Here is a 14,052-nt window from a genome sequence, read left to right on the forward strand (position 1 = left end):
ATCTCCCTCATAGAGAGGTGGTATCTACAGGCATCCGTTATTACCACAGGGCCACCCTTATCAGCTGGTCTGATAACTAAGTTAATGTCTGATTGCAATTTCTTCAAAGCCTCACGTTCTCTGAAACTCAAATTAATCCTTAATTTGTGAAACGTTCCACTGTGTACATTGCTAAAATACTTATACAAATCATCTTTAACCAACTTATCAAAGGCTAGTACCAAGGGATGATTATTAGGTATACAAGTAATCGATCTCTTGAACTTCACTACATCATAAGACAAATCCCCTCCCATCTCCAGTTTCAACACAACATTTCTAGTAAATGTCAAGTCAATCATAACATCAGTGAGTTCACTGGTACTTGTAGGTATAAAACCAAGCCCTTTATTAAGGACTGAACATTCAAACGAGTCAGGAACTCTCTGAGATATGTTCCATACTAAACAGTTCCGGCCTGACTCCACATTTTCTTGAGAGTGCGACCAGATTGTCTCTCAGCCGAGATCTTCCGTTTCTGCCTTCCTCGACTGGCAGATCGCCCTCTCCTCATACCTCTCTCTATTGGTAAGGGTAAAGGTAACTGGTAAAAACTACCATTAACGTGACTACTAGTAGATGGTTCAGGCTCATACCTCTGTGTCCTTTTAGGACGTGTGTCCACTGGACGTACAGTACCATTACAATCATGAATGTCAAAAGATAAATTGTCATTAGATGTCACTAAATTAGCATTCGTCACAGGTGTGGAAGCAATATTACTGTTAGTTGTGGTCTCCCTTGGATCCAACACAGGTGATTGTGCTATCACATTACTATTAAGTTCAACAGACCTCACTGTTCCTTTACCACGTTCATTAACTTTCCTTGTTGTCATATCATTACCAACACCTCGTGCTTCATTTCTATCATCATTGCTGTTATTAACTCTAGGCCAGGTGAAGACATGACCTAGCTGGAAATCTCTAATGTCTCTATCCAGCTTACCCCTTTTATGCATTAAAGTCCTTCTTTCAAAGATAGCAACACTATCCAACAATACTTCTAATGCAGGGTCAACAGCAACCTTAGTAAATTGCGTATACGACATAGCCTGTTGCTCCTTAATGGACACCCTAAGGCAATCCTCCTCTGGCTTAAAAAATTCTATTAACAGAGTCATATATTTGGCACTCACCTCAAGGTTCAATAGCTGCCACTTAGCCAAAAGTTCAGGGAATTGTGCTCCATACGTTGGCATCTTTAGAACACGCAGACCCCTCGGTACTATTTTCCTCTGCAAGCAGGCTTCAAAATGTTGTCTCTGCGTTTGTAAACGCTTCAATGTCAAGAAATCCATTTCTAGCTGATCTATCACCCTCTTCAGGTTGTCAGCCTCATCTACACCAGCCATAGATGCAGATCCAGCTGTATTAACTTCATATGCTAAAAGTGGGTTAACACTTTCACTCATAAAGATATTAAACCTCTCAATAGGGTTAGCACCAGTACGGAATACAGCCTCCTGCCTTTGTATAACTTCAGTAGCCCGTAACCCAGTCTCTGGTTTGCTATTCAGCTCTAAATTACGTTGTCCGACCTCCGGTCTATAGTTCAATTCCACAACATTTGACATACCGTCCGCCATGTCCTCGTGGTGTGTGATAAACGTAGAAATCAGTACAAAGAAAAGCACACCAACACTCCACAAAGTAAATGTCACGCTGCTGAATGAAACAAGTAAAACAGCAATCAAAATGGTAGCAGCAGCAACAACCATGCAGTTCTTTCCAAAGGATAACTCAGCACAAGTAGAACACAGTACAAAAAATCCAAATGGTATCAGCAGCAACAACCATGCGGTTCTTTCCAAAACACAGCTCAGCACAAGTAGAGCACAGTAGATAAAATCCAAAAATCAGGTTTAATGAGTGCACACAGTAGGTAAGCGCTTTCACAAAACAGCTTCTTCAGACCATTGAAAAGTGCAATCAATTAAGCAGCCTTTATATACTCAACATCAATTAATTCTGATGTCATAATCACAATTTAAAGAAACAGAACCATCATGCAAAAGTAGTGATTCCTATATACACAATAAAATTAAAAAAGAAGCCAATAACTAATAAACATATACTAATATATATATATATATATATATATATATATATATATATATATATGTATAAATACTAACAAAGCACAATAAACCACTGTCAACAACAATAAAAAATGTATAAAATTGTATCACTACACATCTAGCCTAAAACTCATACATATTACTCATAAATTAAAATAAAATAAATCACCTAAACGTAATACTTTTGGTTTTAAGAAAGGGTCTAATCGAAGCCCTCTCATTCAACCCTTTACCTGAATCAGCTCTCAGACGCATGATCCATTTAACTTCCTTCTCCTCAGTGATACTTCTGACATTACCCCCTCTTATACTCGATGAGATAACCTCAACAACCATAAATTCAAAGGTATGCTGATACCCTGATAACATCACATGTTTCGCTAACGCATTGGTGGTCAAACCTGTTCTGATAATAATAAATATATATTTACATACACATACATGTACACACACACACACACACATATATATATATATATATATGTGTGTGTGTGTGTGTGTGTAGTCTGTTGTAAATAAGCAGTAATAGTGGTATGTATTGGGACCAACCAAAGAATATGGAATGAATGTGCAGTGATAACATGGCTGACATAGGTCTGTTTGAGTATGTTAAGACAAGTAAACCTCAGAATTTTAAATTTAAGTCTTCTGCCCCTTCATTATTGACAGTAGTATTCTACTTGCTTTTGGTAGCTCACATATCTTCTGTTTCACTTAACTTTTTTTTTATTAAAATATGTGCTTTCTGTATTGAAATATTTCAGGGCATCACCATTTTAATGGTATAGGATCATAGGAAGTTACTAGGCTAATGGCCCTACAGACCTTACAAGTGTAGCCAAGTTCTACTCTTTATTTCCACGATCAGCACCTATTGACGCTGTCCAAGAGGGACACAGGTGGAACCCCTCAGAGGTGAATTTCAGTTACCTATCCAGTTGTCCAGATTGCATTTGAAGAGGGGTAGTGAGGTACTCTCTTTGACATGAAGTGGGAGTCTGTTTCAAAGGTGTGGTAACCTGTAGGAGACAAATCTGTCCCTCAAGCAGGTTCTATTAATGTCACTTACCAGGTTAAGGTCTTTGGAGCGAGTTACCCATGTACCATTTGACTTATGGAGATGCAGCATTTCTAATAAAGCAGAGTCAGCAATCGCCTTGTATGTGAGGCAGATATCCTCTGGGTAGTCTGTATGAAACAGAATAAAGTGACAGTGATTTTAGGTGATCCACATAGGACAGATGCTGGTGACCTAGAATTTTTCTAGTGATGAACCTTTGTGCTGTTTCCAATTGCTGCAGGTGCTTGGAAAGGTACATACCAGAAGGGGTGTTGTACTCAATTGTTGGCCTGATGAGGGAATTGTACATGGAGGTTATAACTTTTTTTCTGGCGGCAGTGCCCTTACTTATGAGATGAGCAGTATAGAATGCCCTTCTTAACACTGTGGAAATGTGGTGGTCAAAAGTGAGGTTGCTCTCAGCCTGTGTCCCCATGTCTCTCACCACTAAGTGCATGCTTAGTGTTGCTATTGATGTGGTAGTTAGCAGGAACGTTGCCCTTACCGAACGGGATGATGATATTTTTATTTGCATTGAGTTTAAGGCCATCACTTTGGCACCAATCATTTGTTTAAGACCTTCTTGTAGGATGTTGACATCATTTGGAGATTCTGTGACCACGCCCAGTTTGCAGTCATCAGCAAACTTTGTCAGCCCCAGACCTTTAGGTTTTGCTTATACTTTGGAGAAATCGATTCCAAACAGTAGCGGTCCCAGGACTAATCCCTGTGGAACACCACTGGTTACAGGTCTAGTGTTGGAGGTGGATTCCCTTATTTTGACTGTTTTCTATCAGTGAGCCATTTAGCAACCCATCTAATGATATAAGGGTTGATACCTAGCTGGGTGAGTTTGTCAGTGATGCCTGAGTGGAGGATAGTGTCAAATGCATTGGCTAAGTCTAGGTAGGCTGTATGCACAGATTTCCCCTTGTCCAGGGCCTTGGTGACTGTCTTGAAGAAGTCCACAAGGTTTAACAGGTATGCTCTCCCTTTGACAAATCCAGACCGAGTAGGGTCATGTGTTTGTCGATTACCTGTATCTTTATTGATAAGGTCCGTGATTATTCTCCCCATGGCCTTGCAGGTAAGGCTAGTCTGGCTAATAGGTCTGTAGTTCCCAGGGTCAGTGGAAGCACCACCTTTGTGCAAGAGAATAACAGTGGCTGTTTTCCATTCAGCTGGGATGAAGCTGGTGCGCAGACAATGATTGAAAAGAGTACCCAGTGGCATTGCAGATTATTGTTGGAGCCCTTGTAGGACACAGCCTGGGATGTTATCAGGTCCCATAGTTGCTGTGTTCCTGGCCTAAGAGAGGGCTTTAATAACCTATTGTTTAGAGATACAAGGTAAGGGACAGGTGGCAGGGATGTCATGGGGTATGTGTGGCGGGGACAGGGGAGTGAAGTTTTCACAGAACCTGTTGGCCAACAGGTTAACTGCATCCACAGACTCAATATATGTGATATCATTAACTGCCAGTTTGGCACAAATCTGGGCCTTTCGTTTTATGTTGTGATGTAACGTAAAAACGCCTTATGGTTGTCTTTAGTTGAGGAAGCTAATTTGGATTCATACTTTTCTTTGGAGGACTTCACAAGAAGTCTTATTCACTTGTTTAGGCTGATGAGGGAGTGTATCCAGTTTAGAGCTTGCTCCCTCTTACTCTCAGCAATTTCTTTCTCTTATTGTAAAGCCTGTTAATGGGAGTTGTCCACCAGTCAGGTTTACTCTTCCTTGAGGAGTCTGTTTTGGTCCTATCAGGCACTGCCAAGTCAATGCAGTTATACAGGTGTTTGTATAAAGCATTGGTGTAGAACTCTGCATAGTTACCAGTTCATCTGAGGGGGGAGGTGTACAAAAGCTATTTATACCATCCTGTAAGAGGTTGTAAGCTGCTGTTGAAAAGTTTTTTTAGATTAGCTGCTGCTTGGGGGGGTCAGGTGTGATGGATACTTCAAATGAGACTGGATTTTGTAGTCCTATCTCACCAGGGAAGACCTCGCAGTGGGGATGCTACAGTGGTCCCCCATATTGGTAAGCACCAGATCCAGGATATTGGCACCCCTTTTGGGGGGTGTCAACCAGCTAGTCCAGGGAGTTGGAATTAACTAAGTCATGGATTCCATGGGCAAGTGAGTTTGAGGAGGAATAATTTACCAGTCAATAGATGGCTAGCTAAAGTCACAAAAAAACATGGTGTTCAGATGCATCTTGATAGACTCAAAATGATCCAAATAGGCAGAGCGGGTGTCCAGATATGGAGGAGGGTCCTGTCGCTGGCACTGACTTGAATAGCTGTCCTACCAACAATTAATTGCACCTGAAGTTACTTCAGGGAGTCATGCTGTTTTACCAGTGTGGAGGTGTATTTATCTTTAATGAAAATTGATATACCACTTCCTTTTGTTTTCACACCTTCAGTTTTTGGTCCAAATGTGTGGAAGGAGGTGTAACCCAGTATGGCTGGGGTGCTATCCACAGCCTTGAACCAGATCTCTATGACTGCACAAATGTCTGCGTCTTCCAAGGTGAGGACTGCTTCCAAGGAGTGCAGTTTCATGCTAAGACTGTTAGCGTTTAGCAGCATAACCTTGAGGTTGTTTTTTGATGGAGTTTTTACATTGGGAATTTTGTCCTTGAGACACTTTCTAAGAAAGGCACTGTGGGGGTGGCAAGAGCCTTAGCCAATAGCTGAAATTCCAGAGGTGACAGATGAAGACCATCTCTGGCAAAGCATCGAGGTCTGTAAATCATGTCATCCCAAGCTGACAGATACTGGATCCCCTTAGAATGACACAAGAAACTAAGCCAGTTATTGAAGTCAGTCTGTTTGTACTGAGGCATCATCCTAGGTGAAGGTAAAATGCTGCTTAAGACTAGGAACATACCTGCCTGGGACACACAGTCCAAGAGCTCAGTCTTGTCTCTGTTCATATACTTTGGAGAGGTACTTCTCAAGTAGTTCACACCAACATGAACTGTGACAGAGTCGTAAGAGTACCTGTGATTGAGAGACTTGAGTGCATGTGTGATATGGCATATTCTGGTGCTTGACAGACAACTGACTGTGACCTTTTCTTTATCCAGCCTGGTGATAGGGACATCTGTGTATCTCATGATGGAATCACCTATAATATGTTTGGTTTTGTGGTTTGCCTTAAGGGCTTTATGGGTGAGATGCTGGTACATGAGCTATTGTGTTCTGCAGTGGAAGTATTATATGTAGCATGCTTCTGTTTGTGTTTGGGAGACCTCTGGTGTTTAGGTATGTTTCTGGTGAGGACCTGTGCATATGTAGGTATGTGTGATGTGCGTTTGGGTGGAGTAGGAGAAGAGGCATGCATGCTAACAAACCCGTTCATTGTCATATATATTAAATGGTGTGTGAGAGAGCATGGATTTAAGGTTATTAATATAGTTGCATCTCTCATATGTTAAGTTTTTGTGGACTAGGAGTAGAGGGATGTCGGTGAACATGAGGCAGTTACTACACTGCCTCAGGATGCCCATGTCGACCAAGCTTACTGGGGATACTGTGGGAAATTGTCTGTCCTTAGTGTTAGGCAAATTTATAAGATCAGGAAGAGCGGTCACACTTAGGAATGGCTAGTGGGCGAGAGGTGTGTTGGTACCTGTGAGGCACCTGATAGTAGAACAGAGCCACGGAAAACCTCTGGAGGACCACAAGCTGAGGGAAAATTTAACAAGTAAAACGTTTTCATCTAAACCAGCAAAGATGACCGCCGCTATGCAGCAGTACACAGTGGGCTACAAGCAAACAAGTGCAAATGCAGACCTTAAACAAAACAAGGAGTAACACTTTTAACTCAAACTAGCCAATAAAGATGCTCTCTCTGAGCAGTACTCCAATCACCCTCAGTAAGATGGAACCCAGACAGCACTGTCTTCCCGCAAGGGTGTAGAAAGGCCTTCACCTACAAGAACTGTTTGAATTTGATGCTCAGAAGTTACAAAACAGACACAGAAACAGCAAACCTGGAACTGGGCTACACTACAGCTGAAGTAGTACAGTATACAGTAAAATGTGGCAAACAAAAATAGTTCAAGGAATTCATGCAGAGAGTAGAATGCAAATACAAATTAAACGTGCAATATAAGAGCAAAAGCAGACACTTTTAGTTAATTGGAAGCAGTGGATGGTCCTAAACTGGCAGCTGATATTAATTTCATTTCCATCCGTACACACACGTACCCAGTAAAATATGATCCAGTGCTGTCTTTTCTGTGCACCTCAACCTGTGGGTTATCAGATCCATGGATGGCAACTAGGGTTTTGTCTCTGAACCTCAAACTCCCCTCCCATAATGCATCACTACACCTAGTCTCAGGAGCTCTTTAAAAAGTTCATTGTGGTATCCTTTTTTACCTTTTTTCAGGAAACTTTAGATCATTTTTCTCTTTTCCTCTCCATTTTTATTAAATTTCCACATGACAAAGGCATTCTTACATTTATATAAATGAACATACAAAATGATACCAGTTTAGTTGCAAACAGTTTACATCGTAGACTCCATTGAAACAAGCATAGTACTTCACTTATAGACCATTCTGTCATTGTCAGGTAAGCATTATATGGCTCATTCAAATTCAGCCTCTTAAACCTCATTCCTGCTCTGCATATACTGTTCCCACAATTCCCATTTTTTCCTATGTAGTCTGCTGCTTCCCATTTCCAGTTGTTTTTTCTTTACTATATTCACTACTTTTAGTAAAGTTGATCGAGACTTTGATTTCTATTTTATATTGCTTTTTTGGCAGCCACCACAATTAGACTCAGCAAGGCTTTACTATATCTAGGCAATTCCAATTCTGTAGCATAACTAAAAAAAAAATCATCTCCCCAATCAGCCCACCCAGCATCCCCGACAGAGCGATCTGTAGGGAATCCCAGAAGTCTGCCAGCTGACTTCACTCCCAAAAAATATGTTCCTAGCTACCTCTTTCTTGCCCGTCACACCTCCAACATTTGCTATCCACCTGAGGAAAAATTCTTTGTGGAGTCTACTTGGGGTACAGAAATACCTGTGTGCACACTTCCAGGCAAAGATCCTAAATCTTATAGATTTGGTTGCATATTTGGTAGGTATGCTTACATCCCCCATTGTCTTTGTGAAATATCTATTCAGTTTCTCTTCCCAATCCTTTCTAAGCTCCTCTGATTCTTACAATTGTCATGCAATATTTTATATACTTTACTAATTATTCCTTTTTTAACATCAGCTTCTGTTCTAGATTCTATTAAAAAGTCTACCAGTGCTGGTCTTTCACTTAGGAGCCCCCTATTTCTTTCTCTTTGCCTGTACTCTGATATCAATTCTTAATAGGGAAGGCAATCTCTAACCTGCAGTCCAAATAAATTTGTGGCCTCTTCCCATTCTATTACCTTTCCCTTGCTCGCAGTACCTTGGTTCCATTGCCACTTTCCTCCTGTAAATACCAGCCCCCTCTTGCCTATTATCTGTATCTGTGACCATAGTCATCCCTATTGGCAAAATCTGTTTTCTGCATTCTTGTGCTGGTTTGGTTAGAATACCCCCTACTTTTTATGAATATAATACTGTATATGATTTTGGTTGTTCTCCTTAGTCTGCATCCAAAACCCCCTATATGTCAGTGTTTTTCTCATCTCAACCTATCCTGTTAGTAATTGAGCCTCATTTGTCTCTAGCCTTGGCATGTTTAATTCATCCATAAACATTTCCATTTGTATCGTTTCTTGATTTCCATATTTCTGTCCTTTATACAGACTTTCATAGAATTTCTGAAACATTTCTTTTACCTCTACAAGCATCTCTTGTTACCTTTCTTGGTTACAAGCTCCCTAAGCTTGGTGACAGCCATTTCTACATTCTGTTGCCTGAGTTGTTCTGCTAAAAGATTTTGTGTAGTGTTATAAAAAAAAAGTTGCTTTAACAGCAGTCTTTCTAAACTCGTGCATATTATCAAGGTAATTCCTTATTTTCTGCTTAGCGTTCTGCATTTGATCCTCTTCTTGCTCTGTGACATTCCCCTATTCTGCAATAACATTTGTCAGACCCTCTAAATAATTCTTGTTACTTCTTAGCCATAGCTTCATTTCTTTTATTTCCACCCTATTTTTAAACTCCACCTTAATTTTATCTCACTCCCTAGCTATATTTTCAGAAATAATTTCTGTCCTTTCGAACAGCTCCTGTATAATCTCCACTACTGATTCCTTAAATTCCTCTCTTTTCAGCAGATTAGTGGGAAAGCAAAAGTGTCTTATTTTTATTTCTTTACCATGTGTTTTTATTTTAGTTGTTATTGGTGCATGATCTGAAATAGTTATTGGGTGTGTATCAAGACCTTTAATTAAATGCACGTGTTCCTGTGATATGTAAATTCTGCTAGCCTAGTCCACTTTTTATATATTGGAGAATCATTTGTAAATTCACTCCGAACTCCTCTTACTGAATTCACATCTTCATGCCAAATATTTTCATAAATTTCTTCAAAAATCTATCCTCCTCTGCTATACTTTCCCTTCTGGACCCCCCCCCCCCACAAGACACATCTTCACTGCTGCAAATCAAATTGCAGTCACCCCGTACAATTAATAATCCTTACTGAAAACTGATTATTTCTCCCAGAATTTTCTTAAACTCTATTATAGCAGTTTTGGGTGGAATATAAGTACATGACAGTGTAGTCTTCCTCCCTTGCCAATAGCCCCTTAGCACTACGAATCTGCCATTATTATTTTATTTATCCTCGTCTGTCACTATTGAAGCTCCTCTTGCAATTAATACATGTACTCCTCTTTTCTTTTGTTTCAGATATTCTGCTCAGTAACCATCTTGAAAATCTTTCTTTATCAAATTCATGTGTTCAGTTCTTTCCAAGTGCGTCTCCTGTAACATAGTAGTTTGCACTCTTCGTTTTTGATATAGTTCACTAGTCTTTCTTTTTTGTATTTATCTGTGTGACCATTGACATTTAAAGACATTGCAGAAAGTATCATTGTGTTAAAAAGTTATTCCCACCTTTTATGTATAACACCTTTTTGTTAAATGGCTAGTTCCAGCATTTGTGTTAGATGCGTACACTGCTTGGTAGGTTGAACTTTTATATAGTTTCTTGTCATATCCATTTGAGCCTGTCACATCTTACAAAACTTTTGTTTTATGGAAAGCCTTCAAGCAAACAAAAAACAAACAAACCCCTTAATGCCCCCAAAACCTGCTAATTTAATGCTAAAACACAAAACTATGTACATCTTCAATAGGAACAAATGTCCCAAACTGACAACCACACTCACGGACTTCAGTTAACCTAAAATAAAGTTATCCATGCTAAGATGTGTGGTGCAGAGGGTGTATCTACTAAATGCTAACTGGTTTTGTCTTAACTTTATAGCTATCCCAGCTGGGAAAACCCCTGAATGCTTTCAGAGAACATTCTCCCCTAGTCAGTTTCTCCTTTTCATTTCCCCTGCCAGTCACTCTCCACCAGACTGTAACCATTTTCTCTTTTATCAGATTGTCTCCATGGAGACACAAGATCCAGATTAGTCAATTTCTGTTTGTCAGATTGTTTCCATGTAGTCGTGAGGGCCAGATACAGAATTGCTACTAAGCATACATTTGTTTGCTAGAAAAAAAGTGTCATAATCTTTAGTATTCTTTTGTGTTTACTTGCTTTCTCTTAAATTCTGTTAATAAATCAATCTAAGGTCCTTAATCAAGTCATTCCCTCATGCAAGAATGAAAAAAAGCACATTAATGTTTCTTTTTACATGCTCTTTTAACCAGGCTTTTTTAAACATTACAGTGCTTACAGTTCTTAAAACTAAGAGAGAGAATGAGAAAGAAAAGGAAAAAAGAACAGCAGCACCTGTTTACAATCCCTATTACACTTAAAAATAACTGAGAAAAACTTTATAGCATGCAAACAAAACAATGCACCACAAAAATAGTATTAATAATTTTTTTTCTTTACTTACAGTAACTTTTTCCCCTTCTCTTCCCCTCCCCAAAGCATTTTTCCAAACATTAATAACATGGCATAGAGTATATGCTTTAGAGTCCCCCACAAGTCCAGCAAATTCTGAAACAGTCCAGTATTTCCAGAGTTTCTTGTTCTGTCATATTTCACAAATAAAAGTATTGCATTGTAATCCCACATTAAGTTACCGTGTGTGATAGTATGTGAAATAAATGGCAAAATGAAGGAGGCGGGATATGTAACACCTGAAGGGTTGAGAATTACAGTTATGTTAACATATGCATATGACATTACAGTAATTGCAAAATAAATTTGGATAAAAGAAGTAATATACACAAATGAGTGTTTAGAAATGATAGGGATAGCTTTAAATAAAGAGAAAAGTAAAGGTTTAGGTGATGTAGTGAAGATCGGAAGTATATATTTTACAATTAAATTTCTGTGTTGGGTATAAAATTTGGGAACAAAGTCACATAAGTAGAATTCAGTGGGAAAAACAATAGAATAAATAAAGTGAACATGTCTTTTTTGGAGAACATATAAATTGTCATTCAGAAAAATGCTTATTTGATAAATTCAGTACTAATTGGAAAAGTAGCATACTTAGCAAGTGTATTTATGTTGCCAACAGTATTTGAAAAAGTATTATTGCAGATATTTTTTAATTTATATGGGGTTCTTGATTAAACCCAATAAAAAAGTGAAGTTTTATATGCAAATAAAGATAATGAGGTTTAGGGTTAATTAACTCAGTGGTATGCTCTGCTTTATTAAATTTGTGCAAAGTCGTCGTCTTCTTCTTTCGGCTGCTCTTGTTAGGGGTCGCCACAGCAGATCAACTGTTTCCATTTCTTCCTGTCCTCTGCATCTTGCTCTGTCACACCAACCGCCTGCTTGTCCTCTCTCACCACATCCATAAATTTTATCTTAGGCCTTCCTCTTTTCCTGTTACCTGGCAGCGTCATCCTTGGCATCTTTTTCCCAATATACTCTGCATCCCTCCTCAGCACATGTCCAAACCAACATAATCTTGCCTCTCTGGCTTTGTCTCCAAACCTTCCAACCTGGGCTGACCCTCTAATATACTTATTCCTAATCCTGTCCATCCTCCTCACACCCAGTGCAAAACTTAACATCTTCAACTCTGCCACGTCAAGCTCTGACTCCTGCCTTTTTGTCAATGCCACTGTCTCGAACCCATATAACATAGCTTGTCTCACTACCCTCTTGTAGACCTTCCCTTTCACTCTTACTGGTACTTGTCTGTCACAAATCACTCCTGACACTCTTCTCCACCCACTCCATCCTGCCTGTACTCCTCTCTTCCACACTCACCATTACTCTGAACTGTTGATCCCAAGTACTTAAACTCATTCACCTTCACCACCTCTACTCTCTGCATCCTCACCATTCCTCTGTCCTCCCTCAAAGTGTTAGTGGATAAATGAAAACGATGAGAGATAAGTAGAAAAACTGTATAAATACAAATATGATAAATTTTGGGGATATGGTAACAGAGAAAAAAGTGGATATAAATGAAAAATGTCACCAAGAAAAATATTTGTGTTGAAAGTAAGAGTTGATATAGGAAAAGGAAAGTATGCTATGAGAATGTAATGATAAAACATTACTATGTAAAACCATGGGAAAATCTGACACATGAAAAAATTAAGGCTGTAAAAATAAGCAAATGGCATAATAGAAAGTAGAATGTCAAAGAGTTTTTGTGGAGACTGGGAATAGATAAATTGCCAGTAAAAGAAAATATACCATATGAAAAGAAACATGATAGAATATGTAACATTGTCAAGAATAATCTACAGAAACTGTGGTTTGGATAAAATAAACATGGATGTGATTAAATGTGGGTATTATAATAATAGAAGTAAAGAATATGCTAAAAAATAGATAAAAAGGTATTTTATGTTTTATGGGTTGCATGGAATGAGAATAAATGAAATTGTTTAATGGTAAATAGATTTTAGCAACAGTATTAAATTAGATGGTAGCAATAGAAAAGGGAGTGAGTAGATAATGAAAGTTTAGCATGAGTGTATAGAAAATTATGAATATGTGTTTGTACATATGTAAATATATGTAAGTATGTAAATATTTTGTAAATAAGAGATATCCTTCTGTTTCCATGTTGCAGTATTCATACTGCAGGATTTCTAGCCCTCAGGCGACCCAGCGTCGGCTCCCATACAAAAGCTTAAGTCTGGCTGTCGTAGGTGCGCGGGATGTCACACGTAGGGCCATAAGCCTTGGAGTATAAATGTGACATCAGCACGCACAGACCTCAGAACTTTTCAGCCGCAGATGATGCTAACTTCATTCACTTCGCTCCTACGTCCAAAGACATCTAAAGAGAAGTGCCTTGTTGGGTCTTTTTTGCCTTTTCGTACTTTCTTAAATTTTAGCTTGGTTGCTGTAGTTGTTTTTCTTTAGCCGATGATGGAGAAATAGTAAATGTAGTTGCGGGCGCCAGATTCTGCACAAAGACTCCCACGACTGCTGTGTCTTTTGCTTAGGTAAGTAGCATGACCATAAGGCCTGCTCTATTTGCCAATCATTCATACCCAAGACCTTACACAGCCGTGTGTCCGTGTTAAATCTATTTCTAGAAAACCAAAGTCTTAAACACCTCGCGCTTAGGATGGATCCCGAGTTGGCCGCCCAAGCCGAACAACTGCGGTAGAAGCCCAAGGTTTGCAGACCTTCTCCAGATGCCGCTCCACCTTCAGATGTCCCGCCGACTACTGTTCTAGGGGCCAAGGGATACCTGATTACTCAGACAGTACTGACAGCTCCTCTAGAAGAGGCTTTGTCAGTACCCACGGACAGCACGTCAGTGGAGTTGACTCAGACATCGGTCATAACCGAT

The 14,052-nt window shown here is 39.4% G+C and overlaps 1 protein-coding gene across 1 annotated transcript in view; it reads left to right on the top strand.

Moving 5' to 3' along the window:
• The first annotated feature begins 1,625 nt into the window (after window positions 1–1,625).
• Window positions 1,626–14,052, top strand: part of LOC122795952 (transcription factor TFIIIB component B'' homolog) — a 905,227-nt gene continuing 892,800 nt past the window's right edge. Inside the window, exon 1 of the mRNA XM_044064434.1 lies at window positions 1,626–1,869. Coding sequence (XP_043920369.1) covers window positions 1,626–1,869 — 244 coding nt within the window. The remainder of the gene's footprint in view (window positions 1,870–14,052) is intronic.

This window comes from Protopterus annectens, chromosome 2.part2, assembly GCF_019279795.1.
Source record: "Protopterus annectens isolate FY-2018-M chromosome 2.part2, PAN1.0, whole genome shotgun sequence".
Taxonomy (NCBI): Eukaryota; Metazoa; Chordata; order Ceratodontiformes; family Protopteridae; genus Protopterus; species Protopterus annectens.